General features: G+C 58.3%; 2 protein-coding genes across 6 annotated transcripts; both read right to left on the reverse strand.

The window, feature by feature from the left end:
• Positions 1 to 423: 423 nt before the first annotated feature.
• On the reverse strand, positions 424 to 4,250 carry TRIP6 (thyroid hormone receptor interactor 6). 2 transcript variants are annotated; one of them, XM_030301236.2, is made up of 9 exons: positions 3,748 to 4,250; positions 3,365 to 3,492; positions 3,147 to 3,272; positions 2,476 to 2,853; positions 2,068 to 2,161; positions 1,798 to 1,967; positions 1,171 to 1,349; positions 796 to 916; positions 433 to 684 (listed from the first exon to the last, which is right to left on the reverse strand). In XM_030301236.2, the coding sequence occupies exons 1-9, from the start codon at positions 3,854 to 3,856 to the stop codon at positions 553 to 555; spliced, it is 1,437 nt and encodes a 478-aa protein (XP_030157096.1). In that variant the 5' UTR covers positions 3,857 to 4,250; the 3' UTR covers positions 433 to 552. The 2 variants fall into 2 exon arrangements, with proteins under 2 accessions (XP_030157097.1, XP_030157096.1); XM_030301237.1 differs by lacking the exon at positions 796 to 916 and having other exon boundaries at positions 424 to 684.
• A 77-nt stretch (positions 4,251 to 4,327) lies between these two features.
• Positions 4,328 to 13,413, reverse strand: SLC12A9 (solute carrier family 12 member 9). Of its 4 annotated transcripts, none has more exons than XM_030301227.1 (14): positions 13,311 to 13,413; positions 12,305 to 12,527; positions 11,945 to 12,079; positions 11,365 to 11,496; positions 10,656 to 10,964; positions 9,937 to 10,044; positions 9,693 to 9,804; positions 8,968 to 9,125; positions 8,774 to 8,856; positions 8,481 to 8,605; positions 8,156 to 8,348; positions 7,810 to 7,984; positions 7,447 to 7,593; positions 4,702 to 5,591 (listed from the first exon to the last, which is right to left on the reverse strand). In XM_030301227.1, the coding sequence occupies exons 2-14, from the start codon at positions 12,483 to 12,485 to the stop codon at positions 4,702 to 4,704; spliced, it is 2,748 nt and encodes a 915-aa protein (XP_030157087.1). In that variant the 5' UTR covers positions 12,486 to 12,527; positions 13,311 to 13,413. The 4 variants fall into 4 exon arrangements, with proteins under 4 accessions (XP_030157089.1, XP_030157087.1, XP_030157088.1 ...); XM_030301228.2 differs by lacking the exon at positions 13,311 to 13,413 and adding an exon at positions 12,667 to 12,883; XM_030301229.1 differs by lacking the exon at positions 13,311 to 13,413 and having other exon boundaries at positions 4,328 to 5,591; positions 12,305 to 12,485.
• Positions 13,414 to 16,444: the final 3,031 nt, after the last annotated feature.

Genomic DNA, 16,444 nt, shown 5'->3' on the forward strand with positions numbered 1-16,444 from the left:
CGTCTTGTAAGCGACACCGGCAAATCTGTCTTATCCCCAACCAATGCTTGGTTGGGATAGGCTATAGGTTGAAGTCTTGATCAACAGGGGGAGTCTGGCTTGCCCCAGATTAAATGCATCACCACGCGGGAGATAACACCCAAGTCCTTGTTCAGGGAGTGGAGTGTGAGGCTTAAGAGTAGGAGATGCTGCCTCCCTGGAGCATGCCGCAGCTCACTCCCAGCACGCTCCCAGCACGGGGAGAGGGTGTACAGTGTAGTTGCCAAAAACCAGGACTAAGACCAAGAAGACCCAGGCTCTGACCTTGGTACTGCCATTTGGGAATCATGTCATCTGAGATCACTTCTATAAAAACGCAGGGAGGTGCAACAGTTGTGCGTGTGTTAGGCTGCTGTGAGAATCAGATGAGACGGCACGCTTCAGTGGGTTTTGTAAACTCTTGAGGGATTATTATTTCATGATTGGAGGAAGAGGAGACAGCATTTGGTGACAAAGTTGTAAGGGTAGATGTCAGGGAGGGTGGGAGAATGCAGCAGGTGCTTCTGGGGAGACTCAGCAGTCAGTGGTGACGGTGGCTGAGAGCTCCTGGATGCGCCAGGCACTGCAAGCCTTGCACAAGATGTGCCCATCCAGCGGGTAACAGCCCTGACACTCACCCTCGGAAGAGAGCAGCAGCCCACACTCCTGTTGAGACAGTAGCAACAGCTTTCTATCAGGCCTGGATCCCTGGGTCCTACCATATCCAGCACCCCAGACTCCAAGAACCCCCGCTTCCCCTTGCCCAGGCCCCCTGACCTCGCACTTATAACAGCCAACGTGAAAACTGCGATCCAGAGCAACGATTCGTACGGTCTCCTCCTGACCTGGCTCAGGCATGATGGCCCCACCACATACTGAGCATCGTGGGGCAAACTTCCTGGGTCAGGAGGGAACCAAGGAGGCTGTCAAGCCCCAGGGTTGGAGGGGACTAACCATGGAGCCCAGAGAAGGTAGGATACACGAGGTAACAGGAGAGACCAGGGGTATGGTCTTAGATCTTAGAAAAGAGGGTGATGTTAACAAGAAAGAGACCAGGCCAGGGGTGGGAGACCAGTGCTGGGGCATGAAGGACAAATGGGGAAGATGGGGAAGGTCAGACATCTGAGACAAAGGTGGGAGACCCAGCCTGACCTGTGGAAGTCCTCAATGCAGTGGATCTGGCTGGTGGCATCCACCGTGAAAGGGATGCCATCGAGGCCACGGTGGCACACCACACAGGTAAAGCAACTAGGGTGGTAGGCCTTCCCCATCGCCCGTAGGATCCGGTCCAGGATGGGTTGGGAGCATGTGGAGCACTTCTCCAGGGTGGCCTAACAGGAAGGAGGGTAGGAAGTTTGGGGCTGGGGAGGCCCGCTGGCCCACCCATCTGTTTATGTAGCCCCCTGCAAGGGATTCATTGAAAAGTGGCCTTGAACAGATCTGCGTAGAAGTCCTAGCACAGCAACCTCCCAGATAAGTGACTTAGTCTCAGCTTCAGTTTCCTTCAGTAGTCATAGGTGCTCCACAGGGGAGGCGGTGTGGGAATTTAACACATTCCCTTAACTCTAAAATAAATGTCTGGCATTTGTAAGGGATCATTGTCCTTTCCCTCCAGCAGCCAGTATTTAGCGACTTTTATAATTCCTCCCTTCTTATGTGTCAGTTTAGTGCCCCCCCCCTTTGAGCTCTGTACTTTTTATGGGGCTCGGGCATATGGTCCCCACCTTAGATGGAAGCCTCCTGCCTCCTGCTGTTGACACCCCCAGCCCACCTACTCACCACGTAGCAGCTCTCACAGTACGCCCTCCTCTCCACGGCATAGAAATGCTGGCCCCGAAGCTGGGCCCGGCACGTAGAACACACAAAGCAGCCGACGTGAAAGACACGGTCCAGGGCCACAACCCCAGCCCCATCCCCAACCACATCTTCTCCACAGCCGCCACACCGCCCTGGGGACAAGGAAGGACAAGGTGAGTCAGTACAGAAGAGAAAGGTAGATTCTCTGGCCCTCTGACTCTCCAGCCCCCTTCCCACCTCGGGTCAGCTCACCAAAGTACTCCCCTGTGGGAGGGTGGTTCATGTCGTGCACCAGCTTCTTGGTCAGCCTCTCAAGCTCCTCTTCAGGAGGCTGGCTCAGGGGGACCTGAGAGGAGGGAATCAGGGGTTCAGCCCTACCTCTAGCTCTCTGTGCTGTCAAACTTCCTGAAGGTGACCAGGCAATTCCACCCAGAAGTCTCATCTGAGAAGGTCTCAGCGCCGGGCCCAGGGGCACACCTCCAGGAGCCAGTGAACAGCCCTAGCCCTGCCCTCTTATATTTTCTGACCAGCACAGCGTGCTCACCCAGAGCACCAACCCGACAGGCCTCTGACAACAAGGGCATTAGACACCACCCCCGCCCACCCAATCAGTATCCAGTTGTCTGTGAGGACCCCAAATCCCAGTTACCCGGGACTTACCTGGGGTCCGTACCTGCCACCTCGTCCTCCTCCTGCGGCCTCCTCTTTACCCCCTGGACCTGGCTCACGGTGGCTCCTATAGCCAGCCCCCCACACTTCACCTCGGCCTGGGAGAGGAAAGTGGGGGCCCGGGAGGGCCCCGGAGGCCTGAGAGGCCCCCCGCCTTGGGGGGCCACAGCCTCTCACCGGTTGTGCCACCTTCACTTGCACGGGGAAGGCAGGACCGGCGGGGGTGCTGGCTGTAGCATAGGAGGCCGGAGTGGGACCCCCATAGGAGGACGCAGAGAGCTGTTGGGGAGGAATCGGAACACCCCCTCCATTCGGCTTCAGGGAACCTGAGCCCGTGCGGTAGGCATGGGGCTGAGGGGGCTCATAAGCCTGGGGAGAAACACAGACCGGGAGTGAGCAGACCCATTCCAGGACGCACACCTGTGGAAGCCCCCGTTTGTGCGGCCCCAAGATAACCACTGGTCTTTGACAAGGGCTCATCCTCAAGAGGTAGACAACCTGGTGGGCTCTGGTGGGCCAGCTTCTTCCACGCTCCCGTGTGTATCACTCACACAGAGAGGGCTGGGCTAGACTGAGAATCTAGAGAAGGGATCAAACTAGGGAGTGGGGAGGAGGGCAGGAGACAAGGAGCAGGGGAGGGACAAGGCAGGCCAGTGGGTCACCTGCCGGTCTGACCGCCTTGGGGCATGACCACGACCTCCATCCAGTTCAGCCAGCATGCTGGTCAGCGAATCTATTTCAGCATCCAGACTTCCTGGGCGCAAGGCCCCCCTGTCTTGGGGGAGCCCCTGGGGATGAAGCAAAAGCCGGGAGAATTCAAATCACCTGTCCCGGGTGCCCACACCTCCCGCCCCCCCACCCCCCAATTCCGGTTTCTCACCTGTGAGCGCTGGGGTGCTCCATGGCACCCCACCCAGGCTAGCCCCCGATCATCCGGTCCCCCCGGGGCCTGGTAACACTGCTCAGATGGGAGGGGGCAAAAATTGACCCTGGGGTGGGGCTGAAGTGCTGGGGTGAGGGAAGAGAGAGCCAAGGTGGGGATGGGGAAAGAGAGGAGGGTGACACTTCTGGAGGCCGCGCTCTAGGGTCCCTCATCTCCCCTCCCCCCCACACCTGGGGTCCAAGAAGGGAGCGGGAGGAGCAGGAACGGCAGGAAGCCGGAAGAGCTTCAGGGAAGGGGTGGCAGGGACAGGCAGGAGGCAGAAGGCAGAGGTGAGCGAGGAACGGCCAGTGGCCTCCTCAGCGGTGCTGGAGCTGCTTTACCTGCTCCGTGGGCTGGCGGCGGCCCCGGGGCACCTCGGGAGAGTGCTCTTCCCAGAGGGGCTCTGGCAGGCTCCAGCTGCTTTGGGGGGAGCCAGGTGGGCCCCGACATGGCCTGGAACAGGGGACTCCAGACAGCGATCGGCCCCCGTGTAGTCCCAAGCCTCTGGTCTTGACCCCTTCTTCCGTCCCACACCTCGTTTGGGACTCCAGGAAAGAAACTTTTTCTGGCTTTTTTTTTCCCCTTCCTCCCCAATTTTGGGGACAGCCACGCCCCCGGTGACGTCACCGCATTCCTGGGGGAGGGTCACGTGGCCCCCTAGGCCCTAAACCGCCGTCCCTCCCCCAGTCAGCCCCCTCCTGCCGAGCAGGGAGGACTTTCCACGGCAGCCTCCGGTTCTACCAGTGCCCCCAGGCTGGCGCCCCAAGTCGTGCACGTGGCCACCTCGCTGCTGGGACGCTCCAGCGCTGCTCTTTCCCACACTCCCCCATACAGATCTCTCCCTCTTCCGTCCCACCTACGAACCCCCCCGCCCCCTCCCCCACCCCACCCCACCCCCCGCAGCAGTATTCAGCCAGCCCATAGTGTTTTGGTCTTTTATTCACGTTCATCGGTTAGAAAAATAAAACAACAAAAACATCACAACCTCAGCGGTCTGTGAATCTGTTGGGCGAGGGGAAACTGAGGTAGCCTAGAGTCCAAGCAGAGACCCAGCCTCCATCAAGGCACCGGTGAAGGAAGGAGGCCAGTGGGGAGGACTGCTGGCTTCCTCCCCCAGCGTGGCGGGGACACTGAAGCCCCTCTCCCAGGGACGGGACGCCCCAGCCCAGGATCCCCTAATACTTCCCCTGGGAAGCTCCCGTGTGTGGAGCAGGCCGGAAGGCTGCCCTTCCCCTTCACATCCACTAACCAAGGCGGGTCGCTGGACCTGCGCACTCTGCTTCAGGACCCGGGCATCAGAGATCAGTGCAAGTGACCGGGGTGACGCCATGAATGAGCAGTGTGGGGCCCAGGTCACGGGTCAGAATCTCCAGCAGCGCCAGGTAGCGAGTGTAGCGGGCAGGATCAGCTGGCGGCCGAGGCAGGTACAGGAAAGTGAGGGCCGTGGCAGGCCCGCCCTCGCCATCCCCACCCTCAGGCCCACCGGGCCCTTCTCCTCTGCTGCGCCCCTGCTGGGCCCGAACCAGGGCGTTGGCGCTGCCTGCCAGGGCCTCTGCCTCGGCATCTCCCCGCCTGCCATTCACAAAGTCCCCTTCCTCCTCCTCCCCAGGCTCCCCAGACCCAGCCCCCTCGCCCCACACCACCTCCTGTACTTCAGCCCTGATTCTCAGCTGGCTCAGCAGTGCCCGCAGCCGCCCCTCGGCCGCCCCGGGGGCCTCTCGAGGCCCCAGGCACAAGAAGATCCGGAGCCGGGCACTGTGCCAAGCAGGCACCATGCCCAAGATGGTTGCCATCTGCAGTAGGAAAAGGCCGCACACGTCCACATAGCCGGGCCCGCCCCGGGGCCGCAGCAGGTTGAGGGGCCACACATCCACGTGATGAGGCTGGGAGGTGCCCCCAGACCCCCGGCTCAGCCGCTCAGGGGGCAGGGCCCCACAGGCCCGGGCCAGAACCACATTCTTGTTCATCTTGAGGGCGTCTGCCACCGTGGCCACATAGTCCTGGGGACTGAGAGCCCGGGGGCTCCCGGGAGCCCGGGGTGGAGGGAACAGGGTGCTCAGGGCTGGGGACCCGCCCTCCTGGGTGCCATCAGCAGCCTCTGAGAAAGCAGGGTCTGTCAGGAAGTGGTCCTGGGGTGCAGCATCATCGTAGAAACCCAGGACCAACGTGTTGGGCTTCATGCCACCTGGGGGCAGAGAGGAGGAGGTGGGAAGGAACCAACAGGAATCAGACTCACGGGCTGAGTTTACACCACGCTAATGCGCGCCCACTCGTACACGCCGGCAGCACCACACGTCAGCCATCAGGCATGGCATTCGCCTCGTGCTTGGGCTCTCCGGGCAACACTATGCACGTTTGCATAACGACTTTTCCTTTTCCCAAACGCTCTTGCATGCGTTTATTTGTTGCACCTCCGTGACTAATCTCCCCACTTAAGTGGGCAAAGTTCGCCTTAGGATTCTTCTAACTAACGAGCACTTCCGGTACTCGGCAGTAGGAGGCCTCCACTGCAAGCTTCTAGCTAGCAGCACACCTTTTTCATGATGGGAGATGAGAGTCTGAGTCTACTGGGCAGACCACAGGGCCCTGAGTAGTCAGTAGTCAAGTTTGTGGGCTCCATCCCCAGGGAAACAGCACCTCAGACTCTGCTGGGGGGTGATGAGAACTGGCCCGATCTGTTTCTACTACTACTGCAAAGCCCTAATGGTGGTGAGTCCAAAGCAAGATCCCTGGACAAAAAACAGCTACCATCTGTGCACTAACGAAGGGCCGAGGCCCGTTGAAAGCACTTTGTGTTTTAACTCGTGAAGCAAAACCAGGAGGTAGGGGCCATTTACTCACCCCTCTCACAGGTAAGCAACCTGAGGCACAGAGCGGTGAAGTCACTTGCCCCTAGGCTCACAGCAGGTGGATACCGGGTCCACAGGCGAACACAAGGCACCCAGCAGCAGAGGCCACCCTCTAAGTCTCTGAACCCGTGTGTGAAGTGAATACAGTGCCCCAGGTTCCTGCTGACAGCTCCTGATTTTTCCCTTTTTGAACCAATGTGAAACTGGATAATCTCCCCCCATCCCCCCCACCCCCGCCCTTCAACAGGGCTGAGTTTACAGAAAACTTCTGAGATCTTGTCTAAGGCTTTTTCTCATGAAACAAATGGGTTGCTCAAAATCCACCAGTAAATCAAGTTCTGCATGTCAGGAGGACTTAACTATTTCGAGGAAATCCTTCCCCTTCATTGCAATCGCTCTCCTCAGGATAAATTTCGTAGAAGTAGTGGTCTCCTGGCACAGGTTCCCCCACAAAATGTGGGGCTGAGGAGAGACCAGACTCTCAGATGCTCCAGGGACTGTCTCATAATGCTTGCCAACAGCCCCCAAACGCTTGAACTTTAGCCAGATCTAAACGGAAAACGGAGCGTGTGCCCAGAGAGGGGACTGACACCCCCTAGGATTGAGAAAGAAGGAGGCAGTTCAGCCCAGATTTGGAGGAAGCCGGGGCGTAAGGCTGAAGGCCTTCGCACTAAGGCAGAGTAACAAGGCAGAGACTCTTCCACTGGCTCGGGAAGCTTCAGCCCCACTCACCCTCTGCATCCTCTGTGGTCTCCGGAGGCCATGTCACACCAGCCCTTCCTTCTCCACCCCTTCTAAGGCCCAGCTGAGTATACGATCTTGTCACCAGCCGCATCAGCGCATAGCGGTCTTGAAGTGGGATGATTAGAAACCATCTGCCCTAGATTTGATGGAGCGGCCCCCTGGCCTCAAGTAATTCTCCCATTGTCCCCAGGAACACAGCATGCTCTTCAGAGCTTGTACCCCAACTTTTGGGTCAGAAAAAAGGAAATGTCAGTGGCACCCATCGCCAGCCCTTAAGCCTCTCCTCCAGGACCTTCTCACACACCATCCGGTATCTTTGAGTTGAGCCCCGCGTCTTATCTGCACTAGACTGTGAGTCTGCAGTCTGTGGTTTACTCTGGGGGATGGTAGCAGAGATTAAAAGGGGCCACAGAGGGGGCCGAGGGGACCCGGGGAGAAGTAGCTCACCAAGGCCGGAGATCCGCAACAGATGCTGAGCTCCCTGGCGCACGGAGGGCGAGAGGGTGAGGTCCACGAAGGCCTTCACTTGGGCTCTGTCCACCAGGCTGAGCCATGCCCCGTACTGGGGCTGCACAGGGTCCGAGGGCAGGCAGTCTGCAGAGAAGGGAGGTAGTAGATGTGGGCCAAACCCATGTACCTTCTCCTCAAATCCAAATCCCAAATGGGCCAAAGAAAACAGTCTGGGCAGGGCTCGGGCTGGTTGGAAGGGTCGTCAGGGAAGAAGCACGAGGCCTCTGAACCCAAAGACCACGAAGAATGTCTGAAACGTGAGGGAGGAAGAGGCTGGGAAGGGAATAGAGGGCCACTCACCAAGGTCTCCCAGGGTGACGTGGCCCAGGACATAGAGGCCCCCCTTCTTGAGCTGGTTGGCCAACCGCAGCAGAGGCAGGGCGCCCCGGGGGTTCCCCACCAGTAGCAGCAGCTGGGGCCGCCAGAACTTCACGTGGTCCTTCCGGACATCCAGCCGGAGCAGGTATTTACGTACCTGGGACCAGGGGTGAGGTGTGGAGAGGAAGGGCTCAAGAGGGCAGCCCCCACTCACCACCTCTCGGACAAGAACCCTGATTCCGGCCACGGCAGAAGGAGGCCTACTTGGAGCGGGATGGGGATCCCCAGACTGCCTCCCCCCTCCCTACCCTCCTCCGAGCCCCCCAACCTGGTGGAAAAGCAAGGCCTGGCTGACGTAGCCCCAGCTACTGGGGCCTCCTCGAGCAGTGAGCAGGGCGGAAAGAAGGCCCATGAGAAGCAGTGAGCCGCCGGCGGCCCCAGGGCTGATGAGGAACATCATGAGCAGACAGGAGGCCACCCCCAGCAAGCAGGTGTGCCAGGAGAACAGGCTGAAGGTGGGGCTGGGGTGGGGGAGAGAAGGAAGGGCACTCAGGGCCTGCCATGGCCTCCATCTCCAACCTCGGTCCCCTGGACCGAGCCCTTCCCACGCCTCCCCCCTGGTCTCTGAGGACACAGGCCACTTCTCCACTCACCGGAAGTTAGGGGCTGAGGCCCACTCCAGGCTCAGACAGGACAGGTCCACCGCAGCATAGGCCACCAAGTAGAAGACGGTGACCACAGCGGCCAGCGTGTTCAGCTTCCCAGCCAAGAGCACCAGCTACACAAGGACCGAGAGGCTGGGCATGCACGCACCCCCCCACCAAATGCCAATGCATCCTGCCTTTTCGTTCACTCTCCCAGCCCAAGCCCAAGCCCCTCCTGGTCCTGGGAACAGAACCAGAAGGAGCCCAGGGGAAGGGGAAGGACAGCCGGAAAGAAGGCTTACCTGCACTAGGCCCCAAGAATAGAGCACAGCCCCCCAGGGGTTCCCTGTTCGGGACACGACCTTGGCCGGCGCCAAGATCACTCCTGTGCAAACAGAAACACCGTGGCGGACACATCAGCCCAGGGCCAAGCGGAGAGAGAGACAGACACGGGAGGGTGTGCTCAGAGCCGGGCGAGGAGCAGGGGGCGGCGCACCAAAGAGGTCATCTTGAGCCAGAGCGTGGAGGATGCGGGAGGCCCCGATGAGGGAGCTCATGGAGGCCGAGAGCGACGTGGCGTAGATACCAATCAGCACCAGTGGGGGCCACAGGCTGATGGCGCGGAAGAACCCATAGTCCTCCTGCAGCAAGGTCCTGGCGGGAGGGAAAGGAGGATGCAGATAACACAGGTGCATCTAGGGCCTCCGTGAGCAAAGTGCTCTGACTCTTCGTGAGGTCAAGAACTGGGTATTCCTGGGGATTCTCAACTGACCCAGGCTCAAAGGCCATTGTAATACATCATGTGTGCCCGGAGGGGAAAGACATGGTATTCACTGGTTGATCTTTGGGCTGCTTTGGATTTAATCACATGGTGGACATTCCCAACGGTGTATGCACAAGAAACCAAATATTTATGGAAATACGCATTGAGAAGCAGCTATCCCCCATCCCCCAAAACCAAGTGCTTACAACAGTCCCAGGGACACAGCAAACTCTGGCTACAGGCTGGCTACCACCAATTACCCGGCTGTCCCCATCAGCGGCGGCCGCTCCTTCTCTCTCCCAGAGGGAGAAACAGTCTCCGTTTTCCCTGCACCCCAACAATGGGGGTACCTGCCCCCCCTCGGCCTGTGCTTCCCTTGGTGATCCAGGGGTGGCAACCTTGTTCTGCGGCCCCATTCCACCCCCCTCAAGGGCCAGGCCAGCCCCCTCCCCAGGCACCTGTCACAGGTGAAGCTGGAGAGGAAGAAAAGCAGGGTGTAGATGAAGAAGGTGTAGGCGACGGCGACAATGGTGCCCAGGGGAATGGCTCGGCTGGGGTCCTTCAGCTCCCCTGGAGGGAGAGGGGCAGAAGGGGAGACATCAGCCATCTACCATCTCTTACGTTCCTGATCCCTCAGCGCTCCCACCAGGGCACAGGGTGGCAGCCCTACACCCCCAGGGGGCAGCAGGCAGGGACCCTCACCTGACATGTTGGCCCCAGCCATGATGCCCGTGCAGCCATTAAAAAGGACAGCAAAGACACTGGCGAAGTTCATCATGGCCCCCGTGGTATAGTCCTTGGAGTAGCCAGCTGAGAGATGGTTCCCAGGGAGGAGAAGGCGTCAGTACCCCTCATAGGGACCCAGGCATGTTGGCCCCGCCACCTTCTCCTCACATGTCACAAACAGCCCACCCCAAGACCCCAGCCCTGACCCATCACAGCCCCTGGCTCAGCTGGCCTCATCACTCCCCCCATTCTCCTCACTCCTCCCTCTACACCTTTGTCGTTGCCCCTTCCTGAGACACCGTCCCTCTCGCTCCTACCTGAATTCCCCAATACACCTCGGGCCACCTCCCAGCTCTCCCTGCTTGCCCCCAGCCCTCTTCCCAACTCCTCTCCTGATTCCCATCTATTTGAACCACTTTGGTTTTATTGTGCTGTTTAATTGTTTCCTGAATGCACATTTTATCTTTCCAACTAAAAAAAGTTCCTCTAAGGCAGGAACTGTCTCGTGGCCGCTCTCACGCCCCACTGGGCCAAGCATACTAGACAGATCCTGAATAATCTGCGCTGTTCTGAGATCTGCCCTCCTGCCCCTGATTCTCTCTGGCATCTGTTCTCATCCAGGGCTTCCAAGGGCCTGCCTCCCCCCACATGCTTGCTCCTTGTCCTGAGAACCGTCACCCCTGTACCCAGCTCACCACCCAAGTTGGCCTTCAGGGTGCTGCTGTTGAAGCCAGTGAAGTGGCCAACCTGGGGCGGCAGGGAGGAGCCATTGGGGCCAGGCCGAGGGGTCAAGGGGATGCTCCTGGGTCCCACAGCCACAAAGCTGACCAGCACAGAGGCCAGGGATCCAGAGACCAGCAGGAATGTGAGGAAGGAGGCTCGGGCATAGAGGCCAGCCCCCAGTGTGCAGACCCCACCCACAAGGCCCAGCAGCAGGGAGCCATAGAGCAGGTTCCAGCCGTAGCCCTGGGGCAGGACCTGAAGCCCACTGGACCTTGCGGAGTCTACAAAGAGGAAGGAACAGGGTTAGAAGACAAGACTCCCCAGGAGAGATCCCACCCATGAATCAAAGCAGGAACAGACCCCCTCTTTGGCCCTCCTGTCCTCAGACACTATCTTTCCCACCTCCCTACTCAACTGTACCCCAGCATCTTACCCCTCCCTGGTAGATACCACCAATCTTGCTCTGTTGAATTTAGGGGTATTAGCCTGGCCTCTCCAACTAGATGGTAAGCTGCCTGTGGGCCAGGACAATCTCTCAGATGTCTAAGGCTGGGAACATAGTAGGAGCTCAAGAAAGCCAAACTAATAGACCACTTTGCCCCTCTTCTAGAGAGGCCTCTCACCCTCGTGATCCCCGAATCCCAGACCCCGCAAACCCACAGAGCTCCCCGGCACACAGACCAGCCCCGAAGACATCCAGCACGGCCTCCACCAGCCCCAGCAGGGAGACAGCACAGCCACAGACGTTAGCCAGGTAGAACATGAGGCCGATGCTGCCCCCAACCTCAGGCCCCAGGGTCCGGCTGATCATGACTAAAAGTGGAAGCAGGGGGTGAGTGTTAAGGGAAAAGAAAGTGAAATGGAGCAGGAGGAAGGGCCCGGGCACAAAGCACACTGCAGCCCTGTCTCCCGGCACACACTGGGATTGTCCCAGCGTTAGTCTGTCCAGAGCGGTCACACCCAAGCCACGTGGCTTTGCAGTGCGCCACTAATACTCTTGAACTCTGGTTTCCTCATCTGGAAAATGAACTATCTAATTGACAAGACTGTTGGGGGAACCAAAAGGACGGCTGGGAGGACACCTGATAGACTGGAGAGTAGCAGTAAGATACGTGGAAAGGCCATGTTGGTCACCTTCCCCATATCAGCCCACCTGCTGAACATTCGTTAGAACCTGCCTCCCTCTCGCCCTGCCCTTGCCCCTCCTCCTCCCTACAAGACAGAAGAGCCCAGACCCCAGTCCATCAACATTGGAGGATACAGTAGGCTCCACCCCCCCGCACAGCTCCGTTGGTGGCGATGGCACAGACAGAGAGGACGGTGAGCGCCAGGATGAAGTAGGCAACCAGGAGCATGGCCAAAGCCTGCAGCAGCCCAGCATGGCCCACCACGAACCCTGGGACAGGAGTGGCAAAGCAGGTCAGAAGGTGGCTCATGCGTCCCCACACCACACTGGTCATCAGTTACCTCCAGGGCAGAGCTCAACACAGGGCCATGGGGAGCCCTCTCCCCAAGCCTCCTATCCATCTACTTCTCCCAGGACCCTTCCCCAAACTCTTCCCAGTCCCACCCCTCCCCCACCCCCCCTGCACCCCAGAGCAAGCCCCACCACCCCACTTACCAATTCTCAAAAAGACAACTATACTGAACATGGACAGGACCGTGGGCACCACCACACCCAGGAAGGTGGAGAGCTTCCGGGCAGATGCCCCTCCAGGACCCCCGGCCCCATTGGCAGAGAAGGCAACCCCCTCATCTCCCAGGAGCCGGTAGGCCAGCAGAGGAGAATTCTCGCTGGCCATGGTGGAGAGCAGGCAGAAGATGCCACCAATGGGTTATGAGGCCTGCAAAAGACAGTGTTACTTAATGGAAAGCAGCTCCACGGAGCCCCTCAAAAACACCTCTAACCGAACACCTGGAAACCTCCCCAAAAGGAAGAGCTTCAAGAAACACACACACACACACACTCACTCACTCACTCACCAGCAACTCAGAGTTCCTGGGGAGCAAACTGGTCCTTGCCACTTCCCTGGGCAATGGCAGACTCCACACCCTCAGCATTTGGGTACCAAGTCCCCTCCCAGCTCCTGGGGGCCACCCTTCTTCCAAATCCGGAAGACTAGGGATGGCAATGGTTCTGGGAAGAGGCAAAGATACTCTCCCTTTTCAACTAACTAGCAGTATTAAGAGGAAACAAATCCCCCAAAAGGGAAGTGAGTTACCGGCAGGAAGCCCTCCTCACCCCCTCCTCCGAAGTCCTGAGCTGTCCCCATCCTAACTCCCCCAAGCAATCACCTCACCTAAGGCAAAGAGAAATCTCCAAATCTCCCATTGCCCCGCCCTCCATCAATCCTCTCCCTCAACCCATTTCAAACGAGCTCCTCTCCCCCCAGCCTCACCAGATTCCTCCCACCCACACAAGGCGCCCTCCAAACTCGACCAACCCAAACACACCCCTCGACTACCAAAACAAAGACACAGGCCAGCAACACAAGGTGGGTCTTCCTCCCCGCCCCGACACCGGTTCCTGCCCACTTTCTCCCGGGGCCGGTTGGAGGGGGCCGAGATCCGCGGCTCCCGGGCCAGGCGCATCCCCACAGCCCGAGTGTGGCGGGGCGCTCACTCACCCGCCCGGAGGACGCAGCCGCCCGGGGGAGGGGGGATCCCCGAGAGCCGGAGGGGTCGGCTACGGGCCGAGGGGGCGCGGGTGCCGGAAAAGCCAGCTGCAGCTACCGGGATGCCAGGCCCGGAGCCCGCCCCCCCCCAGCCCGCGCGCCCCATTGGTCCCGGCGCCCAGCCCCGCCCCGTGGGCGCGCCCCCGGGGAAGCCCCTCCCCCCTCGGGCTCCGGGGGCCGGCGCGGCTCCTGCTCCACACGCGCCTGGGATACTGCCCTGGGTCGCCCCTCAGGGATGCGTCTCCGGCAAGGTGTAGGCCACGGCCCCTAAAGCGGACCATCACCCCCGTGCAAACAGGCACCCTTTATGCGGGCGGGAGCCCACTCCGAGCTCGCGGAGACGCCCGGAGGCGCCACCACGGAAAGGGGCGTGCGGCGACGGCGGAAGACAGCTGCAGGTGGGCGGGGATGTGACACCTGGCCCAGGTGCGTCGCCGGGAATGCGGGGCTGCGTCGCTCGGCGCCTTCCGGAGTCCTATTCCTCCGGCCTCTCGAATCCCTGGAATGTCTCTGGATACGGGCCTCAGCCCTCACCCCCGCGGAGACCCGCCCCTCACGCCTGGTCCATCCCAACCGGCTGCGCTCTCCGCGTCCGCCATCGGAGGGAGCCATCGGCCGCTGGTCCGGGAGAGCCCTGGCTGCGCCGGCCACCGTCGGTCCGCAAGGTCCTCCTGCCGCCTTCCAGCCTCCCTGCAAGGTGTCGTCCCCTCTAACAGACATGACAGGACTTGTGAACCTCCGGGAGATGGGACCTCCTCCCCTCCTCACTCTTTACAGTTACCATCAACAGTAGCACCACCTGGTAACGTTTCCTCATCTATAAAACGGGGATTAAATAGAGCCCTGCCTGCATGAGGTTGCTGCGAGAGGGTTGGATGAACTGACCGACACTCGAAAACAATGCCAAAATGTTCAGTAAGTTATTTGCACGTCGTGCTACGTTATATATGCATAAGCACTCTGTGAGGTAAGTACTTCCTAGGGAAGCTGAAGCTAGGAGAGCTTTCGTAATCACTTGCTAAACTTTGACATAGTCCTTTGTGGCTACACGGTCATTTGAGCCTCAGGAAATGAACAGTGCTTTTAGGGTCACTGGCCTTTGGCTATAGATTCTCTGCAACATGTCCCTAGGAGAGGAACGGGCTTAAGCAGCCCAAAGGTTGGCTTTGCCAGGGAGAGGTCTCATGAGCAACTGAACTGTGCCATCTTCAGTGGTCATCGCTGCTAACCATAACAGAGTTTGGCTCGTGGGTCTCTCCAGCACCATCCTGTCGCAATTTTTGATGATTTCAATATCCGTACTGATGAGACTTCCAATATCCGGGCGTGGCAGTTGCTTGAACACAGATCTGCATAGATCTCACGCTCCACATGGCTGTGCCCAGACGTTGTCCTTGCCAGTAAATAACTGCAGGCCCTCCTTCTTTCCATTCACCTTTTCTGGTATGCCTCCTAAGGGGGAAAAAAATTAATCTGACACTTGTTAAAATGGTAAGGAAGACTTTATTCAGGACCATTCCAGTAGGTGTCAGAACTGTCACAATAGGGGAAAGAGTTGGGGCTCTACAGCAAAGGCAGCTGGGCATTTCTAGCCAACAAGCAGAACGAGGGAGTCAGCGATGGGAAATTACAAAGAGCATGGGGGGGGGGGGTTCTAGCTAAACAGACTTAGGATTCTTGCTGAAGGCAGGCCAGGGTGATCAGATATCAAGTATCAAGGGTGGGAAGATTCTCCCTAAACTAGGCCAGGCGAGGCAGGCCCAGCAAGGATGGGGGCCAAGTCTAAAGAGGGCTCAGAGAAGCCTGACTGAAGTTTGGTCAAGGAAAGGGTCTTTGTCATGCCTTGACCCCAACAATCCTCCACCTCACTGCACCCCGATCCACTGATCCTGCCCTCTTCCCAGTCCCCCACTCACTTCCCTTCTTATCCAGCTTAAAGTTCATGGTCAGTGAAAAGCTCTCCCTTGTCCCTCTCTCACTTTATTAACCTCCTGGCAAAACCACAGCCCAGGTAAATGCAACTCCCCGCCCAGCTTGAACCTGCCCAAGCAGCTAAATGTGGCTGAAGAAAACATCCAACTATGGGAGCTCATCTCAAATTCATGACCATGAACCTCAAGTGTGCCCTCATGCTGCCCAGCATTCAGATGAGTCTAGTCACTCTCCTGCACTCCTAGAGGACTTACATCCTCACCCCTCTCTGTTCAACCCTCTGTGCTTCCTGTACAGCTCCTCAGCACCATCTCACTTCCCAATTCGGCGAGAAAACAGAAGCCACCAAGAGACTAAAAGCTCCTAATCCACCACCACGCTCCGCTGTGCCCTCCTCCTGTCACTAGTGATGAACTGATCATGCTCCCAGCTAAGGTCAACCCGCCACTACATCCCATTTCATCATCTTGTTTTCTCTTTTCATTGGCTCATTCCCACAGATATACAAATATGTTTTCCCCCGTCTTGTCTTAAAAAGGAAAAAAAAAAATCTTTTTTGAATACACTGTACTCCCCCATTATCGCTCCATTTCTTTGTTGTTCTATATAGCAAAACTCCTTAAACAAGTTGTCTATACTAGCTGTTTCCAATCCCTCCTCACATTTATTTTTTTTTATTTTTGAGAGAGAGAGAGCAGGGGAGGGCCAGAGAGAGGGGGGCAGAGGATCCAAAGTGAGCTCTGCACTGACAGCAGAGCCTGATGTGGGGCTTGAACTCACGAGCCGAGCCATGAGATCATGACCTGAGCCAAAGTCGGACACTTAGCCCTAAGCCACCCAGGCTCCCTCCTCACATTTTTTTCTTTTAATGTTTTTTAATATTTATTTATTTTTGAGAGAGAGAGAGCAGGGGAGGGGCAGAGAGAGAGGGAGACACAGAATCCGAAGCAGCTCCAGGCTCTGAGCTGTCAGCACAGAGCTTGACGTGGGCTCCAACCCACAAACTGAGAGATCCTGACCTCAGCCAAAGTGGGAAGCCCAACCTACCCAGCCACCCAGGCGCCCCTAGTGGATTTAAAAAGAAATGTGAAGATGGGACGCCTGGGTGGCTGGGTAGGTTGGACATGCAACTTTGGCTCAGGTCAGGATCTCCC

Source organism: Lynx canadensis, chromosome E3, assembly GCF_007474595.2.
Source record: "Lynx canadensis isolate LIC74 chromosome E3, mLynCan4.pri.v2, whole genome shotgun sequence".
Lineage (NCBI taxonomy): Eukaryota > Metazoa > Chordata > Mammalia > Carnivora > Felidae > Lynx > Lynx canadensis.

Bases quoted from the DNA above. Each gene is read 5' to 3' on its own strand.
- SLC12A9 (XM_030301229.1), bottom strand. From the start codon at position 12,485: ATGGCCAGCGAGAATTCTCCTCTGCTGGCCTACCGGCTCCTGGGAGAT. The intron at 7,985-8,155 runs GTTGGGGGGCTC...CCCTGGTCCCAG, and splicing joins AGGCCTTGCTTTTCCACCAG to GTACGTAAATACCTGCTCCG. The intron at 7,594-7,809 runs GTGAGTGGCCCT...CCTTCTCTGCAG, and splicing joins CGTCACCCTGGGAGACCTTG to ACTGCCTGCCCTCGGACCCT.
- TRIP6 (XM_030301236.2), bottom strand. From the start codon at position 3,856: ATGTCGGGGCCCACCTGGCTCCCCCCAAAGCAGCTGGAGCCTGCCAGA. The intron at 917-1,170 runs GTCAGGCTGGGT...CTCCTGACCCAG, and splicing joins TGCATTGAGGACTTCCACAG to GAAGTTTGCCCCACGATGCT. The intron at 685-795 runs GTCAGGGGGCCT...CTGTCTCAACAG, and splicing joins TTGGCTGTTATAAGTGCGAG to GAGTGTGGGCTGCTGCTCTC.